General features: G+C 37.6%; 1 protein-coding gene across 1 annotated transcript in view; it reads left to right on the top strand.

The window, feature by feature from the left end:
• Nucleotides 1-25,778, top strand: part of MAN1A1 (mannosidase, alpha, class 1A, member 1) — a 134,769-nt gene that overhangs the window by 36,084 nt on the left and 72,907 nt on the right. Inside the window, exons 3-4 of the mRNA XM_014966467.1 lie at nucleotides 6,770-6,885; nucleotides 18,045-18,125. Of these exons, the coding sequence (XP_014821953.1) occupies nucleotides 6,770-6,885; nucleotides 18,045-18,125 (197 nt within the window). The remainder of the gene's footprint in view (nucleotides 1-6,769; nucleotides 6,886-18,044; nucleotides 18,126-25,778) is intronic.

Genomic DNA, 25,778 nt, shown 5'->3' with positions numbered 1-25,778 from the left:
TTTCATGCCAAAGCCACATGCTTGTCTCTGACCATCGCAAAGTCTTTTCAGCACATCCATGTAATGTTTTGATTTCCTTTTAATTCATCACTTGAGCTTTCACCATGATGTCCTGGCAAGTAACTAACATTATTATGTTGTTTTCTTTTTAATAGTTTACTCCAACTGCAAAGAATTCTGTTGCAATAACAACTATTTGAAAAGGCAGAAGCGAAAAGTTGTCAGTTGTTGTCTCTGTAGCATTCTTATTAGTTTAATTCCATGAAGTGTGCAACTATTTCTAGACTAATCAAGTAAATTGGAAGAGCTAAACGTCTGTTTGCACCATACCAGGGCATCAGCAAAACAAGGCATGTCTCCTTCTCTGGTATGACTTCTGCTGTGAGTACTAATCATTCTCTGCCCTGGTAAAAGGCAGGCCCTGAGATTTTGCCAGGGTTTTTTTCACAACACCGCACCACCTGCACCGTCACCCCCTTACCAACCCAGGAGCTATTCCTCTCCAAGCCTTCTGTGCTAATTTTAAAACTAATGAGCATTGCTGTATTGGCAGAGAGCTCTTTCTAGAAGTGTTTTCTGCACTTAAGTGAGTGTTACTAAAGGGCTTTTTTAATTATCTGTAACTGTATTTCAAGTGCAGTATTGCAAGTTCAATAATATCGTAACTTGTGGGCATAGTATAATTAGTCTCTGCAAGTGACTTTTTTTTTCTGGAGGGGAACGGGGAGGCATTCAATAAATACTCACAGTCTGCAAAGCCAAAGTATTATAATTTAACAAGATCCTGTTCCTCCTACTTTGAACTGATGTCTGTAGTTTCCTGTAGAGAGTATTGAGGTGTATGAAGATTTTTAAAGCCTGCCAAAGATTGTATTCAAAGCTGTCTTGCAGTATATACCAATGTGTATTTTTAAACTGTAAGTTTTTTTTAACATTGCTCTAGAAAAACTGTACATGTATTAAAACATGTTTAAACATGTTAATTTAAATGGAAAATCTTCAACATCACCTCTCCTACCCCCTTCTTTTTTTCTCTTCACTGTTGCTCCTTGGAATTTTGGATTTCGGTATGTGGTCTTAATTTTGGAAGTAAGCTTGACATCTTTCCCAACTAAATTAATAGAAATTCATTTAAAGAATAACATTAGCAGCTATGTCCACCGAATGACTCAACACAGCATTTGTGAGAGGAGGTCATGCTGCTCAACTGCTGTTTTTTCAAAGAAGTTGGTTGGTATGAAAACAAGGAAGTTTGTTGTCCTTTTAGATTTCCAAAAAGCATTTTTGAGGGTTATTACTGGCCTCTGGCAGGGATCCATTACTGCTGAGGCCATGCTCTCAAATTACTTATCACAGTACTGGAAAATTAAGTGACCAGGGTGACAGCCAACAAGTTACTTGAGGTACCTACAGCAATGGCAAACTGCAAGCAGTTCCATGAACCCAGGATTCCCCGGGAGATAATAATTGCACTTTAAAATAGCAAATGGGGTCTAACATACCTAAATTTAAACTGGGACATAGCCTCATGGGAGATACTATTCTAAGTTAACACACATAACTTGTGGACTTGAACTCAAAATAAGTAGTAAAGATTAAAAGTTTTGCAGTGTGATATATGGAGGCCCATGAAAAGTGGCGTGGATGGGGTGAACAAGGTTTTATTGTTCCTTGTGAGGAACAATACCCTTTGCAAGGGGTGGAAATATCAGTAGGTGGCATGTTTAAACAAACAAAAGAAGGTGGTTCATAAGGAAACAAGTAGCTGAGCTGCATGGGTGCCAGAAGCGTAGCAGATGACAAAGGCTTCCATGGAAAGCAAAGAGATGAGCAATGGAGGAAACATTCATGGAGCTCTATTAAATACAAAGACACCAGAGCTGGCTCTAAAGTGCACAGGCGTACAAAATACTAGGGATTAGAAGAGTATTGTAGAAATATCACAGCATTGTTTCACGTTACATATATGAAAAGCTAGATTTGGAAAAAAATGGAAAGTATTGTTTCTTTTCCTACTCTTACCAGCTGGTAATAGTGACTGAAAGTAAAAATGTTGGTGTTGCTGGGGGTTTGCCAGTACTTGAGTAAGAGCTTCATGTTTTGGCATAGCGCACTTTAATAATTAATCACTCTTGACACTTTAAATTGCTAATTATATTGGACAGGAACCTTTTCAGTGAACTTTATTTAAAGGAAAACACTTGTAAAACCTGAGTCAGCTTTTGAAACAATGCTCTAAGAAACCTGCAGCTCTTATCAAAATGTTAATTTTGTCAAACCTATATGTATTCTTGAATGTGTTGGGAATAATATAGTTGAGTTGTTAATGTACAACGTATATGCAATACAGCTGAAAAAAATGGGATGCTTGACTGATTTTTCCAATTTGCATATTTAATGTTATAAAGTATCTGGTCTTACTGCCCATGTTAGGAAAATCTGAACTGTTCTTAAAGACCTGATTAAGAAAAAAATATGACAGTTTATGTTTCTGTATTTTGGCCTGGAATTTTGAGTCTGAAATAACAAACTGGAGGAAGATTTCATAGAATGCATCGTGCTTTGACTGAGCTTCTTCAACTTAAAATAACTGGAAGGTAATAAAATAAGTTTGCCTCACTGGCTGAAAACACTGAAGAGTCTGAGAAGATCAGGGTGGGGCTGAGTGCAAATTAAATACAGCTATGTACAAATTTTTCTTATTCTTTTCCACAGTGGTATAAAGTAGCCCTGTGTGCATTTGTGTGTATATACCTCTCCAAATATATTTGATGGTGAGGAATGTGAATGTTCTGGAGAAACAAACTCCACAGTTGGTATACAAGGGATCCAAGAAAAGTAAACAAAATGCTAAGTGCACTAACATGCATTGATTCTGGCATCCTGGCAGTATTCTATTTCAGACTCTTTTGGCCAAAATATAAGCCATGTCTAAAAGCCTGGCCTAGACGAATGAAAGCTTCTTTTGGCCCACTCTCCAAACAGCTTGGCCATAAGCCAGTTGTGGTTCTTAAACCATATGGCCACGTAAGCTCAGTTACAGAGCTGTGCTAATAAGCTTGTCATCAATAGCAGTTCGCGCTGCAGTAACATCCTGGAAATTCATACGAAGTTATTCATCCTCTGATCACTTTTTTTTTATTCTGCTCTTCCCACCTGCTCTGAGGTGCTACTCTGTTCTTGAATGTAATCCTTTTCTTATTTGTGTGCACATACCTTTGTGTTGTTAGATATTAAAAAGCATGCTGTTTAAATGGACCTGCTGTGAATTACCCAGAGGTGGTCTAGACTGCACTGTGCTTTATATCATGCTATTTTGCAATGCTGGATAATCAGTCATTTTAGTTAATCATCCACAAATCTTGTTAGCAGTAGGTTCTTTTTGTTTTCTCCCAAATCATTGCTAAAGATTTCAAATGTTAAACTGGAAAGGATGTTCTGTAGATGCTGTTAGATAGTCCACTTGAGGTTTCACGTTGACTGACTTCTTTTGCTTTCTCTTCAGTTAACTAGCTTGTAGGCTATTTTACGTACTCTCTATTTATCACTTACATAGAACAAATGATTCTGTTAGTGAAGACGAGAGGAAGAAGCAGGTTTAACAAAGAGAGTAAAATGGAGCATATATAAGTACTTGGTCTGGAGGTTTTGGCAGAGACTAATAATGTTACTTTGGTAGAGTTGTACGTTTGGTCACCCCTTTTATCATCAAAATGATCCACTTCAAACTTATGTTTTATGAACTTCAGTCTATTTTCTCTACCTTGAGTATATTGGGGTTTTTTTGTTTTATCTGCAAAACAATTCTTAAATTACCTCAGTCGTATGAATTTGCTCCAAGTATTACTTGTATCTTCCTTTTGCCCAGGGCAACTATGAAACTCTGCCATGGTGATCGCGACTTTGCTGGCAGTTTTTATAACCTAGTGCTCATTGTTAATCATATTTATATCTGTTCCGTAGGTGCATAACAAAACAGTCCTCCTGTCCAAATATTCTGTCATATGAGTGTGTATTGTTGTAGACCATGACAGCTGTGTCATTGCTTGGGAGCATTGTGTAAGAACTAAGATGAATGATAACTGTATTTAATGTTTTACGTGGTGTGCTTTGAGAAGCATAGCATATATAGGTTTGTGAAATATTTGGTCATATTCCATAATAAGAAATGTTCATTTCACTTCATTGCATTCTTTTTATCTTGCCCCCCCTTCCCACCCCCCGCCCTTGTTTGTCTGACTGGTTATAAATGAGCTGTTCAGCTACACAATTTCCTTAACACTCTTAAGTTTGGATTATCTTGTTGGCTAACTTAGTGTAAACTGCAATTGTTCACAAGTTGTAACTCTAGCCTCTAAACTGACACTTTAAAAATGCCTTCTGTGTTCTTTTATCAAGAATTTTGAGGTATAACCATTTGAGACAAACTCGACTATTTATTGGTCACATTAATTGCTTTATTCTGTTTTCTGGAGCCTTCAGAATAATGACAAAAGTTGTTTTAAATAAAGTAAGATCCACTTGAGATTCTCCAGTTTTCTTCTGTCTGCCTGCGGGGAGAGGTCCACGCTGTAAGCAGGCCATATTTTGGTTCTGTATAGGCCAGATTTAGAAAAAAAATATATTTAAAAATTAAAAAAAAAATCATAGGAAGCGGTGACTCCAAGGGCAATTTCTCAATAAGGTTAAATTCTCCTCTTTTTCTTGTGACTCAGTAGTGAGTTGCAGCTCAAGTACTAATCCTTAAAATTGAAAGCTCAACTTTTTATTGGTGGTGTTAGCTGTATTACAAGAGGATTATCACAAAGAATGTCATTGCGTGGGGAGCCTATCGCAATCCACTCGAGCAAATCAGGTTACAGATGATTTTTCTCTAAGTAGAGCTCAGTTGTAAAAGTTCACCAGGAGGTGCTTTTGTTGTACAGAGTTACTAAACATCTCCAGAGCCTTTGCAGTAGTGCTCTTGAACATGTCTCCTCCAGCAGTTTTCTACAGTCTCTCTCAGTTTCTCATGAGCTTGGGGAAAAATAAGTTTGTTAGCTAAGTTTAAAGGGATGCTTTTCCTTTAATATAAGAGGAGGGGAGCCAAGCTCCAAATAAGCTCTGGGAAGATGTGATGTCCTTCTTACTAATAAAACTTTAGCATACTTTAGTGAAATATCTGGGGGAAAACATAGATTACTTCCTTCGGAGTAGAAAAGGGACATTCCAAAAACGATGGCATAAGCAATTAGCAGTTGCTAAAACAGAGCATCTGTTTCTGTTAAATGTACCAAGTAACTGTTAAAATGATCTCAAGTATTATTTTGTTTAAGATTATACAAATGGAAAAATTATTTTCTAACTGGAAACTGAAGTTAAGAAAATTATGTCATTCCTATGTGGAGTTCTCCTCCATTTCATGAGGAAGCAAAAAACCTTGATGTTGGTAGTAAACACAGAGTTGACTGAAATAGTGGATTTCCTACTTAAATATGAATAATTCAATTGTGATACATGCTAAGTTTACAAAACTAAGTTTACTTTTTCATTAGGTATTTCAGAGGCAAGATGATAATCAAGTTCTGTAAACTTAGTTGAGCTACTGTCTTGTTATTCACCCAGTGCAGCGAACTCCTGAATGAATAGTCCTATGCCGTCTGCTCCAGTCATTAGCCCTGCTGGGGGAGAGAGATTGGACCTAATGACTTCCCCTATTCCTTGCAACCTTAATTATTCTGCAATTCTAAACATTTACATCTGTATCTAGGGTTGTCTTTAAAGAATATCCTAACAGTAGTTTGCAGTCATAAGGAAGATTGCTGTAGCCGAATTCATAAACAAAAAATCGAGTAAAGTGGCCAAATTTTTTTGAATTTTCGACATTATTCAGTAAATAGGAAATCAGTCTCCTCTTAGATGAAACTGATGTTTTGAAAAGGTCATTGTAAATTTGCAGAAAGCATAGGAAAGTCATTTGAGTGGCTTTATTTTCTTCTCAAACCTCCACATTACCCTTTCAGTACAGGATCATGAACATTTAATCTGTGTCAAAGAGAACATACTGATGATATTTCATCTTGCAACATTAGGTGGAGGCTAGCAAATTGAGTCTTATCCATCTCCATAACAGAGACAGAAGAATGCCACTTTTGCAAACATCCATAACTTGCTCTGAAAACCGATGCCTGGCAGTCTGTTCTGAGCTGACAAACTCATACGTGGCAAGTTTGCCTTTGGTCCCCCAGTGCTATCTTGTGCCAGTTACATGGTGATGCACAGCATCAGAAAAATTATTTTTTAGAGAGGGTACTTCTTAAAGGGCTTGCTTAACTGAAGTGTGATCGCTACTTATCAGCTTCTTAAAGCTTTATATATATATTATTGAGTACAAAAGCAAAAAGTAACTAATTTTTTTTTCTCAAAACTGGAAGAAACAGTCATTTCTCCACTTGTTGAGATTCATTGTATTCTATGAATTACTTTTTATAGTGAACTGTTCCATCAGTGTTTAAAAATGCAAAATCACGGCTGAAAATGCAGTGCAACAGAACCACTCTTCAAAACTTCATTAGCAAAAGAAATACTTAAATATTATGATGCTGTATTGTAACATGAGAATCAAAGTTAAGGCTGTGAATTACTAGTTGCCCACTTGAATGCTTATATGCCCAATTTTTAATTGGATTAATTGAAATTGAATTTGAAATTAGAATTAATTTAAATTAATTAGATCTAACTGAAAAGCCTTCTGTTGGAAATTAAATCACCGGCTCTTCATGTATTTCAGGTAACATTCAAGGAGCAACAATAGTGGATGCCCTTGATACACTATACATCATGGAAATGAAAGAGGAATTCAAGGAAGCCAAGGAGTGGGTTGAAAAAAACTTAGATTTCAATGTGGTAAGTAGTGTTGCTGATTAACATTTAATGCTCTGTTTAGTCTCCAGGGGCAAATTGACAACGGGGTTCTAATACTGCAAGCATGATACAAGGCTACAGAATTTAGATCACTGATAAATAAAATAAGGTAGGAAGCGGAGATATAATAAACTTACTGCCCTGCTTATACAATTTTTCAATTTGAGAGATTTAGGTAGATAGGAGGCAATAAGCTGGATTGAAGGAAAGAGAAGGAATAGAGTATTTACCACTGTAAAGTAAACAACAAACTTTTCAGACCTTTAAGACAGAAGAATCGGGACACTCCAAGCATTAATTTTTTTACTTACATAAACACTTTTTATTTTGTGAAATCTTCCACAACTTAGACTTGCGTTTAGAGAAAGCTCCATGCCATACATATTGCTTAAGTTCCTTTGTGTATTCTAGTAAAGTTGAATCCCATGAGTTACACTGAACTGTTGGCACAAACTGAGCTGCTGTAGTCTTAGGAGGCACCAGGTCATGTCAACTGTGTGTACAAATCATCCTGTTAACCGGTAAATATGCAGCTGAGAGCGAAGTTCATTATTAAAGTTTTTATTCCAGACGGGCCCCGAACAGGCAAGAACCTCTGTAAAATTGAGAAGTCCTCATTCTGGTCTGATTTTTCTTTTATCCTTTTGTGGGCCAGCCTATCTATTGTAATTGCTGGGTACAGAGAGCTAATGGAGTACCTCTGCCGATCGGTGTAGCAAAGTAGGAAAGCATTGTAGGAACAGTACACTGAGCACTTAAAAGCTCTTGTAGTTGACGTGCGTAATGGTAGAAACACTTTCTGAAAACAAAGTACTCTTTCTAATATGTTATGCAAAAGTCAGGATTAATTAGCTTCTCTTACATGCTTGAGAATTAATTATCATTTTAAGAAGGAGGAGTTAATAAGAGTGGATATTATATAGTTTATATAAGCAGCAATTTGGTGTGCATTTATGTTTACATTAATAATGTAAATACAGGATATTGAACTGTGCTTCTGAGTACTGTCAGATGTCTGATGCTATGACTTGTAGTGCAAACTCCTACTTCTAGATGGTATTGCCTACAATTTCAGCTCCTGTTGTTAATTTATATACCTTTTAAAGTTATGTAGCACTTCTTTATTTTTTCTCAGTAATGGTTAAAAGCTATGAAGTCTTTCAAAACGTCTGAAATTTTGTGTTAGTCAATCCAGAGATTTACCAAACCTCCTTAACAGATAATGCTAATATGCATCAGGAGCAATACCTTGTTCCTGATATTCCTATGGTGAGTTCAACACCCCACAAAATTATTTTCATAATACTTCATGGTCGTATAGAATTGAATTTTACATTAGCATCAGTAATGAGTAGATGAATTTTCCCAAAGTGGAAGGAGGAAATGAAAATAACTAACCACAACACTAACTTGAATAAAGTTTGTTTAATAGCTGAAGTGTTTGAAGCTACTCAACTTGTAGTCTGTTTTAGTTTTCCATTTTAAATATAAGTTCTAGTTTTAAATGCTGCTTTATATTTGTATCTTATAGTTTAAAGTTGGAAATTACTTTACACAAAGGGCCCTCTGTTGTTGAGCATTTATCACGTATTAGGCATTACTTGACATTTTCTGCATTAATGTTCTGTACACTTTTACTTGCTCCTGTTTTAGCAACCCTTCTCCCATGAAAGTGATTTACTTTTTAATAACTGACACACTGACATATCCTTAAGTGTTATTTCTTGTCAGTGGTATAAAACGTGTTTCTGTTTGAAGTTTCTGGTAATTTCCTGGGCAGTGACTGCTTAATCAGCTTTTGGGGAAGCATGTTTGCCCTTTATTTGTATAAATAGGATTAGTTTTTCTAACCATTTAATCTTAGAACTATGCTTTTTCAATCTTAAATTTTCTTAAAGATATTCTTTAGGAAAATAGCTGTGACTATATTCTGTGGCAGAATATTTTCTCTTTATACTGTATGTCAAAGCAGCTGGGTAAAGCAAGCCTTTCCTCTCTAGGAGTTTGTACTATGTCAGATACTCATTGTACCGTTGAACTATTTGGCCAGCACTCGATCATTCTCATCACTTAATCATAAATTTTCCAAATGTCACTTTGTAAAGTAGGCACTGGTTTATCCACATAAAATGATTTGTGGAATAAAGATGACTTAATGGGAAATGGCATCATCTCTTCACATGTCAGATTTCAGTCCCTCAAGTCAATGAATTAGTTGTCAGGGTTACTCTTGTTTACCTTTCTGAAGAAAGCAGACTGTTTTGATTTCAAAGGAAAATTCTAGGTAAACAGATGCCACTTTTCTTGTCAAATGTATGAATTTCTGTAAGCTTGCAAGTGTTTGGAAGCTTCCGCTTTTGGAGTATAACAGGCTTAGGCTATTTTTTATTATAGCTGAAGCTGGTAGCCCTGTGATTTTATAACTGAGATATCCACATTGCAATGCTTGGAGGTTTTCTCCTCCCATAAATGCTGAAATTTCTTCTATTTTGTACCTTGCTGAAGTTTCAGCCAAGCTGAGCAGTCCTTCAGGAATTAAGTTGCATTTTCTGACTCTGTCAATATTTTAAGAGATTTAGACGTACTCATACCTTTGGCAAGAGTTGACATTTAGCAGTGGGTAAACCCATGGTCTTTTCATCACGAATGCGTGCTCTGTTTTCGGTTAAATTGCTGTATCTCTGCAGGGGTGTATTTTTGCTCTTCGGTTGATATAGCTGTGGGTTTGGCCTGACCTCCCCCCCCCATGCTGCTGCCCGCACACCCTTCCAGCTGTGCTCCTGCAGGGCCCTGCCCAGGGCTGCACGGGGCCGGGTTCTGTATCAACACGCTGCAATGGAAGAAAAAGGAGCCAGTCTTTCAAGGGGTCACTAGGGAGCTTGGCTGTTTCCTAGCTACAGCTACGTGTTGCTGTGTGCTTCTCTGTTTTTATTTTTTTCGTTATTTGCTTTAGGACCTGCACACACACAGAGCATTTGTAGCTTTCTGAAAGGGTTTCTGTACCACCACCCGACCTCTGCTTCATGCTGGGGAGGAAAAAGCAATCTGTCTCTGCAGTGCAAGGGGGTAAACCGCAATGAATCCAGCCTTGGGAAGAGATGCTGGAAGAAGGATCTTAATGAGATGGATGAAGAGGTCGGGATTCAGAGGGATGGAGCACCTTCCCTATGAAGACAGACTGAGAGAGCTGGGGTTGTTGAGCCTGGAGAAGAGAAGGCTCTGGGGAGACCTCATAGCAGCCTACCAATATCTGAAGGGAGCCTACGGGAGAGCCGGAGAGGGACTCTGTCAGGAAGTGTAGTGACAGGACAAGGGGTAATGGTTTTAAATTGGAAGAGGGAAGATTTAGATTAGATATTAGGAAGAAATTCTTTACTGTGAGTGTGGTGAAGCACTGAAACAGGTTGCCCAGGGAAGTCGTGGATGTCCCATCCCTGGAAGTGTTCAAGGCCAGGCTGGATGGGGCTTTAGCTTTAGATGCTCTAGTGGGAGGTGTCCCTGCCCATGGCAGGGGGGTTGGAACTCGATGATTTCTAAGGTCCCTTCCAACTCTAACCATTCTAGGATTTGGGGAGTAACAATGCAGGAGCTGAGCCACTTGGCACAGCAGTGAAGGGTTGGGAGGTGTTAAGGACTGGAATTGATGGCACCCCCCAATTTCTTTAGGATGAGACACTAACTCATGCATCCCCCTCTTTGGCCCTGCTAAACTCCTTCCACGCAAAAGGACAATCTCGCCCATACTGGGAACCATTCTCGGCCTACATGGTGGCCTAAAGTGTGCCTGGAACAATAGAGGCCCAAACCAGACCAGAAGGTGCTAACAATTAAATGGTATGTGGGATAGTGTCTGAATTCCCCTCCGGGCCCCCTGACCAGCCGTCTGATGTGGCTGTGCTGAGGCAGGACCAGAAGGGGAAGAAGGTATGGAGCAGGAAGCCATGCGCTTGTTGGGAGAAGAGGAAAATGGTTCCCTTCACCAGAAGATATCTCAAAGGTGAACTTGGATTCAAGCTAAAAATCACCTTCCTGTTGGTTATTAGTGGATTTTGCTTTCTTTGCCTCATCCCTCTCTATTTTTGGTCAAAATGAAGGGTAGTGGGGAGTTACGATTGCTCCAGTGGCCCCAGCGTGTGCAATAGCTCTATCTATGTGGATATAATTTGGTTGACTTGAGGTGACGTTTTGTGCAAGTGCTGACTCATCGTGTGTTATCCGTCTCATCACAGAGGCCTTCCCCCATTAACTGCACAGGACGGATCAGCCTAGTAAATAGTTGATCCTGTGGGGAAAGTATGAAGAGTGTTTCATTACTTGCTCTCGAAGATATACTAAAGGAGTTGAGGAACTGCATAAAGAGAAGGGAATGAGTGAGATGGCAGGAGTATGTGGAGGATTGTGTCCTGCCAGCGCTTTTAAGCAAGGCTGTTTACCAGAGGTCAGTCAGTCACTGTATCTGATTTTATAAGCCATCCTGAGGCCTGAAGGTTTACTTACCAGTTCTGATTTTTGTCTTTCTACTTAGCTTTATGAACTTTTAGCTTTATAACTTTTTTTTAAAGTAGCTTTGTGTGCAGCTTCATGCAGTGTAGAAGCTTTGCATGTAATGTGTCTATTTTGGAAACTGGAGAAGAGTGGAAAAAGTATAGGAGCTTGACATTATGTTTATATGTACTGTCATGTATGGATTAACATACCCTTTTCCAAGATCCCAGAATAGCAAATATTATTTGGCTCTAATTATTAATGCTTCCAGCATATATCTTTAGCTCAAATCTATCTTTGATATGGCAGTCAGTAACTTTTAGAATCCAGATTGTTTACTTCGAACTTCAACATTCACAAATTTACATGCTATTACTCTCAAACTGTAGGTATTATGATTGGCTTGTAATTATATTTAACAGTCCATAACCTAATGTTCTGGCTTGAAGGCAGATGGGTTTTGGCACTTTTTCTGGGTGGCTTTTTCTCTTTAAGTGAGAAAATCAGAAAGTTTCCTAATATAACAATTTGCAACAGGATAGCTTTCCTATTTAAAAAAAACAAAACAAAACAAAAAAACCAACCAAAAACCGGCATGTGGGAGGTGAGAGTAAATGGACTTCAACTAAATTTATAATGGGTCTGTGAGGAAGCTTAACAAAGCCAGCAGTTGACAGTGGTTATTTAATTTGTGGGACTATTTGTTTACTAGCTTGCCACTTAACTTGTTAGTACACTCTAAATGTCAGGCCTCAAAATGACTTGATTTTGTTATGATTATGAGTAAGAAATTATTTTGATGGGCTAAAAGGAGATCTTGCAAATTTATTATTAAATGCAGTACTTTTGCTGCTAGAGTCGGTTAATGCCTTCAGTAACACTTTATTTTTGTGCCTGTTTAAGATCTTACAGTTTGCCATGTGGGGACTTTAGCAAGGTTAAACGGCATGTTATGCAATAAACAGGCTTTGATACTTGCAATAAAAAGGTTGCTGGAATTGTTTCCCTTATCTATGGGAACTGAGTATTTTAGCAAGCTACCACTAAGTTTCATTTGTGGAATCTGAATGAAACTTTTTTTTTCCCCCACAACTGCAAGTAATTAAAAGGTTGCTTAATTACAGTAGCTTAAAGTGAGCTATTGTAGTACTGTTCGTGTCTCATACTTCCTGGACTGCTTCAAAATGGTAAGATTTGTTTTTGTTCCCAACCTTTGTGCTTCAACAGGGTGATATTACTATTTAATAGGAATAATAATTACAAATGCCTCTCATTTCGCTTGAAATGTGGGCCCTTTGTGTCCATTTTTTCAGTCTAGAATTATGTACATCATTCAGCATTGTTCAGTGTAGGGTCCCTGGCGTTATCCTGCACAGCTTGTTAACCTGCAGGATACGGGCTCTTTGCAATGGTGCAGTATGGCACGTGGGTGTGGGGGGTGTCTCTATATTATTTGTACATAGGAGCAGTAGATGGAAATGCAGATGAGGTTACTGAATTTGTATTAGACTCTTTAAGAGACAAGAACAGGAGAAGGAAAGAAAGGTTTGGAAAGAATCTGTGCAATAAAGAAGACTGAAACAGATTATTTGGTAGGATTTGTGACCTTATTTGGATCTTTATAAAAACTAAGAGAGCCAGCTCTCTATCAAATATAAATTTAGGTGACTTGATTTTTGTGAATACATTAATCCACATAAAGAGCACACAGTATTTTCTCCAATTGAATTATGAATGGCAGAGCAAGTACCAGTGCTGATGAGTGCCAGGTGGAAGCTGGTAGTCGATAAATAAAATTGGGATGTACTTCAAATGTTGTGTTTATAAGTGAGGGTGAATTCCCAGAAGAAAACATAGATGGAAATTGTTTTGGCCTTGGTCTATGAATTTGTGGAGAGGAAGACTTTCAGGAAAGAGATGTGTTAAGGAAATAATCCAGAAGGATGTGAATACTGATTTTTGAGAAGCTGGAGGAGTCCAATAGGAGGATGACTTCAGGAGAGCCCAGCTGACAGTAGTTTTGTTGTCTGAACAGTGCTTTCAACACTAAATTCAACCACAGCTGGTTGAAGCTTCAGCAGTTTGGAAGTTGTAGACTTAATCCTCTGGTTTATGAAAGGGTGAGGGGAGGGAAGAGATGAGGTGCAGCTGAGATCATATTGGCCCTGTCATAGGTTTGCAAAAAAAATACAAATGTAGAATAACATAAACTTGCTAATGTAACTCTTGGCGCTTTATATGTTTTCACCAATTGGTAATATTTTTTTGCTTTTTGAAGATGGGACTTTCTAAGGTATAGTAAGCCTCCTTTTTTTTTAAAGGAGTTAGTTTAATAAGTTTACTAGTTAAACCTGTCATGTTCTGCAGCTTCTTGAGTGTTTCTGAGCTATGGTTCTTATCTTGCTTAAAAAACCCTTATTTTAGCATTTCTCTTTGTCAAGGCAAAATGTCTTAACACTCAGCTGTTTCATCCTTTGATTGTAGAGACTTTGTTATTTGCATAGGCTGAGTCTGAGAAAAAGCAGTCCCCACCGTATCTGAATAGGTTCATTTAGTGTTACGTGTCTAGCCAGCAGTGCAAAGGATGTTACATCTTTGTCAAAATAATTTTGTCTTTAGAAGCTAATCGAGGAAACCAGGTGAAATTCCATGAAGTTGTCACAGTTTCGCTTTTGCACCACATAATGGGTATATGTGTATTGCTTTTGGCTTTCTATTTCTCCACGTAGAGTGAGCAGCAGTCACGATTTGTCTGGATTTTATATGATACTCAGACTATCCCATTTATGATTCACTTATCAGAAGATCAAATAGTGAATGATAAATTATTGATCAAATGTAAGATGAAAGACCAAATTACTCATATCTTTCAATTGACAGTTAATGTATATTGTTGCCAATATACATATCGCTTTCCCAAGCATCTATATTTCAGAATCCTTTATAAAAGGGAGGCCTCCAAGATCAGCAACCAGAGCAAGATGATATTGCATAGGAACAATAAAAGCTTAGTGCAGACGTGTACTAACAAAGGTGTTTCAGATACCATGGAACACAGCACGTGACCATGCAGTCTAATTGGGGTACTAATGAAAAAAACTGTAAATTTAGATATTATATCCTATCCACTTGGTCAGAGTTTTCTTATAAACTTGGGATCTTACAGAAGGAACACTGCCATAATTTTAAAATAAGCATGTCAAGTCACTTCTTACAGAAGTTCCATTAGATATAATGGAATTGATTCAGCCACTCCTCAGACCTGCTATGTAATGTTACAATGATGGTTTGGAAGAGAAGGCTAAACTTGAAATAAAAAATAAAATAAAATAATTTTGGCCTCTTCAGCTGGTAAAGTAGAAACTTTGGGAAGTGCGGATAAGGACTTTTCCCATATATTTTGGCACTGTTAAATGGATCATAAGGTATTTGTGTACAGCTGGGTCTGAGATCAAAATAAAAAGTAACACTGCTTACTTAGGCTTTGGCTGCTGAGTAGAAATACGCAGACTTATTTGTGCAAACTGTATGTGGATGATGATTAAAAATATGAAGAGAGGGTAATCATCAGGGTGTGGTATCTTAAATGTGTACTGAAAAAAAATTTTTAAATCAAACCAGAAAGATAAAGTTGGTGTAGCAGAAATCTGCTACATTTAGGAGGAGTTGACTTTTCTTGCAGACTACTTCCTCACACAAACTTTCCACGTAGAGATGAATGTTTCTTTGACATGAAATTATAAAACTACTTTAACTGTTTTGAAAAATGCTATAATTCCTATACTTTCTGAGAATACTACTGGCCTGGTATAATGAATAACTATGTATTAAGCCTACAGTTTTCAAATCTACCATTAATGAAATGTCTGTCCATTTCATTAATTGCATCTGCTTCGGTGGCTTGTATTATAAAGATTTTAGTAAGAGAGTAGGATTTCGAACAAAGGTTCAGAGACATGTGTAAGTGAAGTATTGGAAATCTGATAACACTATAACAATGGCTGGCTTCAAGAAATGTCCTGAAAGATTGCCACTTCAGCAAACAGGATTAAAGTGCAATTAATCTTTGTGGTTCGACAGTAAAATCTTTATTCACATTACTTCAAAGTCATTTTTTTGTCTATAATTGAATTCCAGAAGCAGATGTCAGTGCATACATACTGAGCTTTTCTTAAAGGGCCTTTGCATTCCTTGAAAGATAGCAATGGTTTGTGAGTTAAGTGGCCATATTAAATCCAGAAAGGCAAAATGTAAGGTTCTGGAAGCAAAATATTCAGCTCATATAGTACTCAATTTCCTTTGAGCAATTCAGAATAAAAAAGTAATTTAATTCAATCCTTATAGGAAACACAAGTGTCTGGAATATCTGATTAATGCATTTCCTTGTCTAATACCTCTTTGCAGCTTCAGATTTCTCACATCAAAGAAAGTTTCTCAGCGTGTGCTGAGGCTCAGGATGGAAATGGAAAGAACCTGAACTTCTGAAGAAGGTTCTCAAGTAAAATACTATTTATAGTACTTTCAGATAGCTCAAGTTCCAGGGAAGAGAAGCTGTCCCCATCACTCCTTTAATCATCCTTTCTTAAGTCAGATCAGTTCTGTACAAGCTGTTTTATGCATTGGATTGAGTTAAGGTAGGCTTCTTTATTGAACGTAGGATTCTTACGTAGGTAGGCTGCTTAGCAGGTGCACAGCTGTATTGTCTAGCTAGTTCAGATTTTATATGCATCTCCCCAGGTTTACTAGAGATCACAACATAATAAAAAGAAATGCACAGAAAGGGCACTAGTTAAAGTTGAAGTGAATACCTGTTTCCACTCACTTCATTCTCCTTCTTGCTGGATTCAGTGAGACAATGACTGAACACTAGGAAGTAGAAATATCAGACTAATTTTGGGAACAGGAATTAAGCCTCTTTTTTTTTCCTTTTTTTTTTCCTCCTTTTTTTCTTCTTTTTCTTTTCTTATTTTTCTTTGTAGTTTTTTTCAGAAAGAATAAGAGTAGGCCAGTAGTGGGAAAGCAGTGAGTGAGGAGAAACTGCTGAGTTTTAGTGCACTTAAAATAAACTTGAAAAATGTTATGTTCTGAAGAGGCCAAGACAGTGAGATAATTTTTTCAGTTTGCAGTCTTAATACATGATGCCAGGTGTGAGTTTTCAATAGGCAGATGTGTGTGATGGTATTACTGTGTCTACTCCTTTGAACTGTGCTTGTGTGCATGAAAAAACTACACAGATACACACATGAAGTATATATAAATGCTATATTAATCAGAGCAATTCTGTGATGAAATTATATCCTCCATTTTTAGAGGGGGAGGTGCACAACAGATTTTAGAGGAGAAAAGCTAGGTGCCTGAGGGCAAGCGGACAAGCATTGTAGCCAGTCAGTGGTTTTTTGAAGTCTATACCTTTACAACTGATGAAACACTGAACAACTCTCTGCAATGTGTTTAAATACTTTTCCTTAATCAGAGGGCCTTGCAAACTGAAAAGTGTGAAGTAATATTTCTGGTACGTAACCTAGTGCTGTTTTCTTCTGCAAAGGCAGTTTACTATAATTTAAAATGCATAGAAAAGAGGGAGCAACTTCTTCCCTCCTACATAAACTGACATCTGAACATTCAAGCTGGAAAAGTACAAAAAGTAGCTGAGTAAGAAAAGCCTGCAAGTCCTTTGGAAGAAAATCCCGCAGCTCCGCCATGCATTGATTTATATTGGATATAGCTATAGTGTATGTCAGCAAATACAAGATGGAAAAACGACTCAATCGAAGCAAAAGATTGACTGCTGGGTACAATTTTTTCTATAGAAATACAAAAATATAAAAAGTAGTATTACATAAAAGAAACCCTCAAAAACAGTAGATCAGCTTTTCAACTGAGTCCCTCTTGAGTGGATTGGATGTTGTGTATTGGGGTAAAATTGGAATTGACTTGGTAAAGAACAAGAGAAGGTAGTGATCATGAGACTTAGATTCTTCATTAGGTTTGAATTTAGAAAGGCAAAGAAGAATGTGCTTTGAATTTTGAAATAGGTGATGGCTGTATCTGTACTGCTCAGTGCAACAAAGCTAGTCTCTATCATTTTGGCCAGGCCAGGTTGGGAAGGGCTGTCATTAATGGTGAAAGACCATCTGCTTCCTAGGGAGCATACTACGTGATTGCATTTTTATCATGAACATGTAATTGACCTCCCATTTTACAATAACGTGCGTTTGGACTGGAGTGGGAAAACTCTTGATACAACATTCTGATCAAGGACTTCTCATACGGTGTTAGAGAAGAGATGGTGTGAGGTGAGGTAGTGTGGGATGTGTTGTCTGAGAACACATCTTGTGTGTGAGTGCTGAATTACCTGCAAGGAAGTACTTGGATGTGTGGATTTAGAGAATGCCTTATGTCCAAGTGGAAGAGATTAAAAGTTAAAAAGGATGAGGATAATGGAGAGGATATTTTGTTAAGGTGAGGAAGACAAGGAAATATTTTAAAATGCTCTTAAGTTCAGTTATGTTATGTTGGCTTTCCCTGCTTCCTCTGTGTTTTGCCATTTACAGCTGTAGTCACTTAATATCTGCAAGTATATAAAAAAAGTCAAACCCCCCAAAAAACTGTACTGAAAAGTATTGAGATAAAACTATGGCTTTTTATTTCAACAGAACGCTGAAATTTCAGTATTTGAAGTGAACATTCGTTTTGTCGGTGGACTGCTTTCAGCTTACTATCTTTCAGGAGAAGAGGTAAGATGTTTCCACATGGTTTATCTGAAATATCATCATCAAGTAGTTAACTTGAGTTTAATAATTTAATTTATCCAAATTAAATTTGTTTGGAACTTTAAAAATGGCTTGTACAGCAGAGACTTGTCCATCGCTTTTTCTTGCTTCTATCGCTGTTGCTTTGTATAAGTCTTGAAGTTATTTACTTCATGTAAGTGCTAAATGGTTATTTTTTTTTTCCTGAGTTGAAATGATACCCAGTACATTTTTACCAGCCTTCATGCTGGAGTAGTAGATTTGGTGCATCAGGTTCCTGCTTCACAAATTGGCTTCAAGTGTATTCTTTAATTCATATAAACTGTATTTCTGTTGGCCTTCCTGAAGCTAAAGCTTCAACTCACAAGGGAAAAGACATGTTAAGAACAAAAAGATAACTGGTAAACCTATGTACGTGAATGTCTTCAAAGCATTAGTATCTCGTTAATCTCTATTGCCTGTCATGGATTCTAGAGAGGATGAAGAAACAATTTCATCTAAGGGCTTTGACTAATGCAGTTATTTCTCTAATATATTTGGAGAAGGCTATACGAAGTCACAGATACTGTGATATTTTAAATTTTTAGCTTGACACTTCAAAAGTCTTTAATCTTCCTAGTTTAAATTCTTGTTCCTGTCTCTGGATTATAGTAGTATTTTATCGTGGGATTAACACAAGTTAATACTCTTTAACCATAAGCTGAATTTATCATTGGATTTCTTTAAATCCAAAGTAATTACTGGTGAAAACTCCACAAAACCCTAAAGATGTATAATTTTCTTTCAAATATAAATTTCCCAAATACCAGGTAAAGCCCTGTTTTGAACCTGTCACTTTAACTTAAATTCTATGGTGTGCGTGTTGGTTTTTGTTAAAATTTATCATTATGTTAAAGCTGTCTTAGCAAGTACTATCGGGTCATGTGTCTGACAAAGCAGTTATAAGGAAAAATGTTCCTCTGACATTTTTACCTTACCTATTTTCCAAGGTCCCATCTTGAGTGTAGGTGGCATTGAAAAGACATTAATGTTTTAAAATGTATAGTTTTTCATATTTTAACTTAGATTTTTCTGGAAAAAAATTACACTTAGACATTTCAAATTCACACGTAACGGTAAGGAAAAAAAACCAAGAGGTGCTTGGTAGCTGGCTTCTTGATATTTACTAAATATTGGTTTACTTAATTTTTTGTCTTCAACTCTTGAAGGAAATTACTTGTCCTCCTACTGTAACTCAGCAACCAGAAATAAGCAAATCTAAGGGTATCTAGAATTCAGAGCTCTTCCTTCTGTGATTAAATATTTCTGTCTTTCACTGCAGATCTGCTTCTTGCAAACGGGCTTGAACTTTTCCAGTATAACCTATTGCTACATGTTAATTAAGTGGTTCTGACATAAGCAGAGGATGCTTCTTGGCAGACAACAAGCTAGTAAAGAACTGCGTGTGAGCCTTTACATCAAGCAGCAGTTGTCTGCCAAGAAATGCTGGAACCATTTGTCATCAGTGCTGTTGATTTCATATACATGGTGATAGTTTAGTTTATATCTTGTGTCTGTTAATGTGCAGGCTCACTTTCAATCAGGTCATATAGTTTCTCCTGAATAACACCTAGTCATTGCTTTCCAACCATTCCTTCACCTTTTGAGAGGCAGTTTTACCACCACCTCTCAGGCTAGATGGGTAGCAACATTGGTGTTCAAATAAAATTCTCTTGGACAAACAAAATGAGGAAATATTTAAAACAAAAGGAGGTATTTGAGACACTGGATAATTAAGTGGCACTCTTTACAGTAGAAAATTAGTGCTAATGTCTGTTCTAAAAATAAATGGACTCATTAATGAAGGTAAAATGGGCCCCTAAACACAAAGATGACATGTGTGATTAAAGAAGGTCCTGAGCTCTTGCAAGCTGTCAAAGGCACCGTCCCTTCTTGCCACTGGTTCTCATACTCGTTGGTAGACATCTCCAAAGCAGAACAAGCTGTTCCTAAACTAACAGTTGTCCTAGTGGCTTAGAGAGTGCAACTCAGCGTGCTCTGCCTTTACCAGATTTGGGGAAACGTCCCGGTTTGTCCAGCTGGTGCCTATGGGAGGAGCGGGATGAGGCTGCTCTGAGGAGAGAGCAGCCGTGCAGCAGCATGAGGGTCCCCCTGCGGCGTGGGTCTGTCTGGGTCTCACTGGTGACAGTTGTGGAACGGACCGAGGGCCCCAGAGGCAGGCCCATACCATAGACAATATATCTTTAATCATCCTTTAGTCCGTTATATTAGTGGGCATTCCTAAGGAGGTTGAACAACCTGTATATGCAGGCTGTTTGAAGGATTAAGCTTTCTCAGTTAAAAGCTCATTTTATTCTTTATCAGATTAACTATTTAAAAATTTTATATTTGCTGTACACACTTATCAGTATCCTAATTAAAGAAAGCTATGTTTCAGTAAAAGGAGTGACAGAAATAATTATTGTTTGTACTTCTGAATTACATTTCCATGGGTAATGATCCAAAGCTGCAACATATTGTATGTTCCCTAATCATTTGTAAGTCTAACTAATCATGATTAAAGTACATCCTATCACACGGAGTAGTTCCTAAAACATCCTGCTCACATAATAGTTCATTTAGATAAAAGCACCAATATGAATTAACTTTAAAAATGAGCAAATTGAATACTTTGCCTCGTGTACTGCTTACTTGCAAATAGAACTATGAGATGCATTATATTAAACTTCCTAGAATTTCTGTCTTCCTAGAAATAATATGAAATGGCTAAAAGTTTTAGAATGCTGTCATACACTTTAAGTCACTTTTTTTTTTTATTTTAAAATTGCTGTTTACCCAAGCTAGAAGGAATTTTGCTCAAATATCAAATTTCATTTGTAAAACAGCAAAAAATAACAGAAAAATTTCTTTCAAATTAAGTAACTTCTTAAGGACTGTTTTTTTTTCTTCCCTCTGTAAGTCTCCTATAGTAATATTACATGTGAGTGCTTCCCTGGTGTTTCTCCATGAGTCAGTGGCTATAAGGGATTATTAAAAATAAACCTGGCTTCTTTAAAGCAGTGCTAGGATTAATTTTTTTGTTTGTTTATTTGTATGAAAGCATCTGGAGGAGCCTGTAATATTTTAAGTTTAGGAATAGCACATAGGAACAGCACAAATTTATTTGCAGGCTTTCTTGATTAAGTTAAACCTGAATTCATTAGTAGACACGTGATTCCTCTTCTAAGCAACATGGTATGTAATGATTTTTGGTTTTCTACTGCAAAATAAGGGAGAGATTTATTTTACAAATGCTTTGTTGTACTTGCTAGTCTGACGTGAAATTCTGGTATACCAAGGATTAGGAGTATTGCAATCTTTAACAAGATTCCCTGTTCTGCAGACCCAGATATTTTTTTTCTTCTTGCTTAAAGCACGCTTCCAAATGTAGTCATATAAGGAGATATTTTGTTAACTTTTGGAGGAGGGTGACACTGTGTCCTCTAACAGCAGCTAAGACCTTTCTTGGAATTCGTGGGGATGACAAACATTACTTCTGAGCACTGTAATGTTCACTGTTGGGAATATCTGTGATACTGGTGCTGAAAGTCACGGCAAGTGTATGGCACTGCTAGTAGAGAATATATAACCCTAAATACTGATCTGACTAGCTCTTCTGGCTTACTGATAGCTGGTTCTTAGAGGTACTGCTAAAACTGTGTAATAAGGGCACTGTTTTACTTGAAGGTTGCTTCCCCAGTCAGGGAATATGTTGCATAGGCAGAAATAGAGGGAGCTTTTAATAATTGCTGTTTGTGTGAGTAGCAAGAAATTAATCCAGAATGCTCTGAAGTGACTAAGGAGCATGTGAGTTTCAGATCCAGCTGGTAAGTTCCCAGATTCCTTTGAAGCTTTTCCATTTTCTGAATGGGATGAGTAATTTTTTTCCCCCCAGAGTTAAAATATTTTGGATTCAGCAGCTGTTCTTCCTGCATAATATAACCTTCTCTTTTCTAGGACTACAGATAGTTATCTTGACTGGAGGAAGTCAAAATTAAGTTGATAATGATGTTCATATTGCCATTTCTCTCCACGGCATGAAGCAGAAAGGGAGAGTTTTCTATTTTTTTTTATTTATTTTTTTTTCCCCTCTGGCAGTATATCCTGTTTGAAGGGAACACAAGTGTGTCCTGGTCAGGATGAAGGAATAAAAAACCCACAACAAACAGTTCTTCACAATAATAAATGTTGGACTTTCTGAGTTTCATCTATTACCCTCTACCAACTCTCAATTAGAAATAAAAATGAAGGTAAAAAAAAAGAGTGATAACATATCACTTAATTGGTTTATATTTGCATTTAGAATAGGAGTTACAGTGCCACTGTTCAACCTCACTTGATGATCTTGGCCTCCTGTCTGACTTCAGACCTAATCATTGCCCATTTAAAGCCACCATCCATTGGTGACTTCATATAGTGCTAAAACGTTTTCCAGAATTTAGCTGTAGCTATTTTCATCTGGCTCTCCCTGTCTTGTGGAAGTCTCCCTTTAAAGAGAGTATTTCAATTCCATAAATACAAAAAAATATAATTCATCATTTAGCAATCTTGACTAGTAGGAGGATGAAGTTTGTCACCTATACAAAGGTATTGGCCTGTTTCTGCAAATGAGGAATTTAAGTTCCACCACAGATGCCTTGAGGATCTTATCTCACCAGTGTGAGAATTGACTGCATGTTTTATCTCCTGCTTCCTTTCACTTAACTTGACACTAATTAACAAGATGACTTTTCCTTTTATGTCTTGGAAGCTTGATTTCTAATGCTGTTTGAAACTCCAGGCATACTGTATCAGCTTCATCACTTCTGTGTGAATGCCACTTAACTCCTCCTTGAGCATCTTCACAGACTGGCAGTAGAATTCCCTGTTCAGCAGAAACAAGAAGACTGCAATTGCCTGTAGTTCTCTGCAGCCCTTTTTTCGGATTTGGGTCCTGTTTGCCACCTACCATCCATCTGCTGCCACTTTAAGTGATACATCAGTACTTCAGTGGTGTCGTGTTTTAGTTCCTTTAGAGCTCTGAAATGATCTTGATGATTTGTTTCATTTTTATCAATTTATGATTCTTTTAACTTCTATATTTCATAGAATCCTGGAGCTTGGAAAGGACCTGAAGAGGTCATCTAGTCCAGCCTCAATATCGGGACAGTACATTAGGCTTGTCTTTTTAAGGATCTCCTTGCATGGGAACCTGTCTCAGCTCTTCAAGACTGAACACTGGGGCAAATTAAGCTTTTCTGCAATGGCAGAAATCACACAGATATCTCTTACTAGGAGTCCTCGTGTTTCACTTTGGTTTTGTTTTGTAACTTTAAAAACTTGTTCTTCAAAAAAAACATGTAGTCTGACTTAATAGTTTTACATTTAACTTGTCAGACATAGTCAGTTTCTGTATTCCTTAATTGGACTTTAATATACTTTTGCTTTTAATTACCTTCTTTACAGTCACACCAAAAGAAGATACAAGTCATCTGAGCCTTTTGATTTGAGAGTCTTGTGGCTCTGAACCTCATCTTTTATTCTGCAGGTCACCTCCGAGCATTTTACCCATTTGGCTGTTCCTTTTGAAGTTCATTTCAGCTGGTGTTCTTGATTCTCTTTCCAAACTTAAACATTACCAAAGTCAATCTTTTGTTTATAACAGCATGTTGAATTGGAGTGTGTGGCCCCTGTTAGACAGTAATATATCAAACTAAGTCAAGAGCTACTTTTTCTCTTATAGACTCTGAGTTTCTGTAAGAAGCTGTCATTATAGTGTATAAAAGAATTATATCCACTCTGATGTAGCACTTACCAGCCTACTCAGGGACAGAGAAGGATTTAAAATCTCCTCTGTTTCCCACAATCACAGTCTGTAATCTCCATTAGTATTTCAGTCTCTTCACCACCTTTAATAGATGTAATGCTATTCTGTTTCTGTGCTAGCTGCATCAAAATGTGCTACAGCATCCCTGTGGATTCACATTCTGGAGATAACCTTGACTCCTAAGATTTTCTTTGATGTAGTCTGTTCTTCTGCTGTTCCAAGCAGACTGCTCTTCAGTCTTCTATTTCTGTCCCTTAAGTTCCTGTGGTGCAATTACACTGTCACTGTTGATGAAACCCATGTCTGTTAAACAGGTTCCCTGTACTCCAGAAGCTTCCCCGTTCCTAATACTTCTGTCCCCTTTCTCCCAATGCTGTTTGCTCAGCCGCTCTGTGCAGCTCTGCCTCTCAAGCTGGCCCCACACAAAATACTGAGGAAATGTCAAAGAATGGTAAGAGATGTTGATTTTCAGTCTTGCTCTTAATTCAAGTTTTGCTTCTTGGTTTTCCTTCTCTCCCCTCTCTGCTTCAGAGTAACTGATACCACGACTGGGAACCTGAAGCCTTGTGGAGCCTCTGTACACCAGGCACACAATCAGCTGCCATCACCAACAATTTTTGTGCCTCATAATAAAAGACCCTCAGGCTACTTTACTAATGCAAAGTGAAAATAGTGGCAATTTACATTATTTCAGTGAATTGCTGTCTGCTGGAGCTCAGCAGTGGGTATGTTTCAGATGTCTGTCACCAGTGTGAGTTTCCGCAGCAGGGGGACAGAGCAGCTCTGGTGAGAGCCTGCTGCAGCTGCTGTAACCGAGCCTGCTATGAAACCAGGAGCCAGAGCGCTGATTTTGGTCTGAGAAACATGAGTTTAGAACTCTGACCTGTACAGTAACACAGTCTTCTCTTTTTAGAGTTTTCCCTTTTGCATATCTAAAAGGCATTTGTTCGGGTGGATTTTTCAAGACGGCAAAAAAATTTGGTTTGTCCTATGGCAAACTTATTTGACATGTTTTTGAATTCATGCATTGAGTTTAGAAATAACTAAAGCAAAAAGCTTTGTCGCTCGTTACATCAATTTTAACCAAAACCCCAGCTCACCTCCAGACTACTGTAGTCTGATGCTAAAGCTGGTAAACTGTTAGAAAGGAAAATGGATGATAATGAGAGCTAAATAGTATCTTATTGTGATTGTAACAGCTGGTGTGTTTGACATGAGCTTGTGAGCTATATTATTAAGTAGAATTCAAGCAGCTGAGAGAGAGCTGGTTTGTTTGTTCTGAAGATTTGGCTCTCAACCAGCTCCTGCAGTTTCACTTGATTGAGGTTCCACACAACAGTTGGAGAGGGCATGTCTACCAGAAATACTAGTGTGGGGGCTTTCCTTTTGCGCAGCAGCTCTAGATAGACCTGAAAGAAGAATTCTTTGCATGTGGGTTAATATACTATACAGAAGAAATGATATACTATTAACAGTCCGTCCAGAGTCACCATGCATCTGCAAAGGACTTCAGTCTCCAAGACATTTGTCTCTTTCATTTATCTTGGTATTCAGTTCTGTCATTTTGCAGCACCAAATTCAATTGCAACAGTAAAGCAGAATAAAAGGAGAGTGAAACCGTATTGCCTGAAGAGTTAGTGGGATTGTTCTGTTCTGCAAATTTAATAGAAAATGTACAACATATGGTTAAATACAGGGTTGTGCGGAGCCATTTGCAAGCAATGTTGAGATTGTTGCAAACATATTATCCATATGTAAAGAATAATCCTTATGTATAATTTTACAGCAGAGAA

This window comes from Calidris pugnax, unplaced genomic scaffold (assembly GCF_001431845.1).
Source record: "Calidris pugnax isolate Ruff unplaced genomic scaffold, ASM143184v1 scaffold31, whole genome shotgun sequence".
Lineage (NCBI taxonomy): Eukaryota > Metazoa > Chordata > Aves > Charadriiformes > Scolopacidae > Calidris > Calidris pugnax.
Note: the sequence above shows the minus strand (reverse complement) of the source record. Positions and strands in the feature narration are given on the sequence as shown.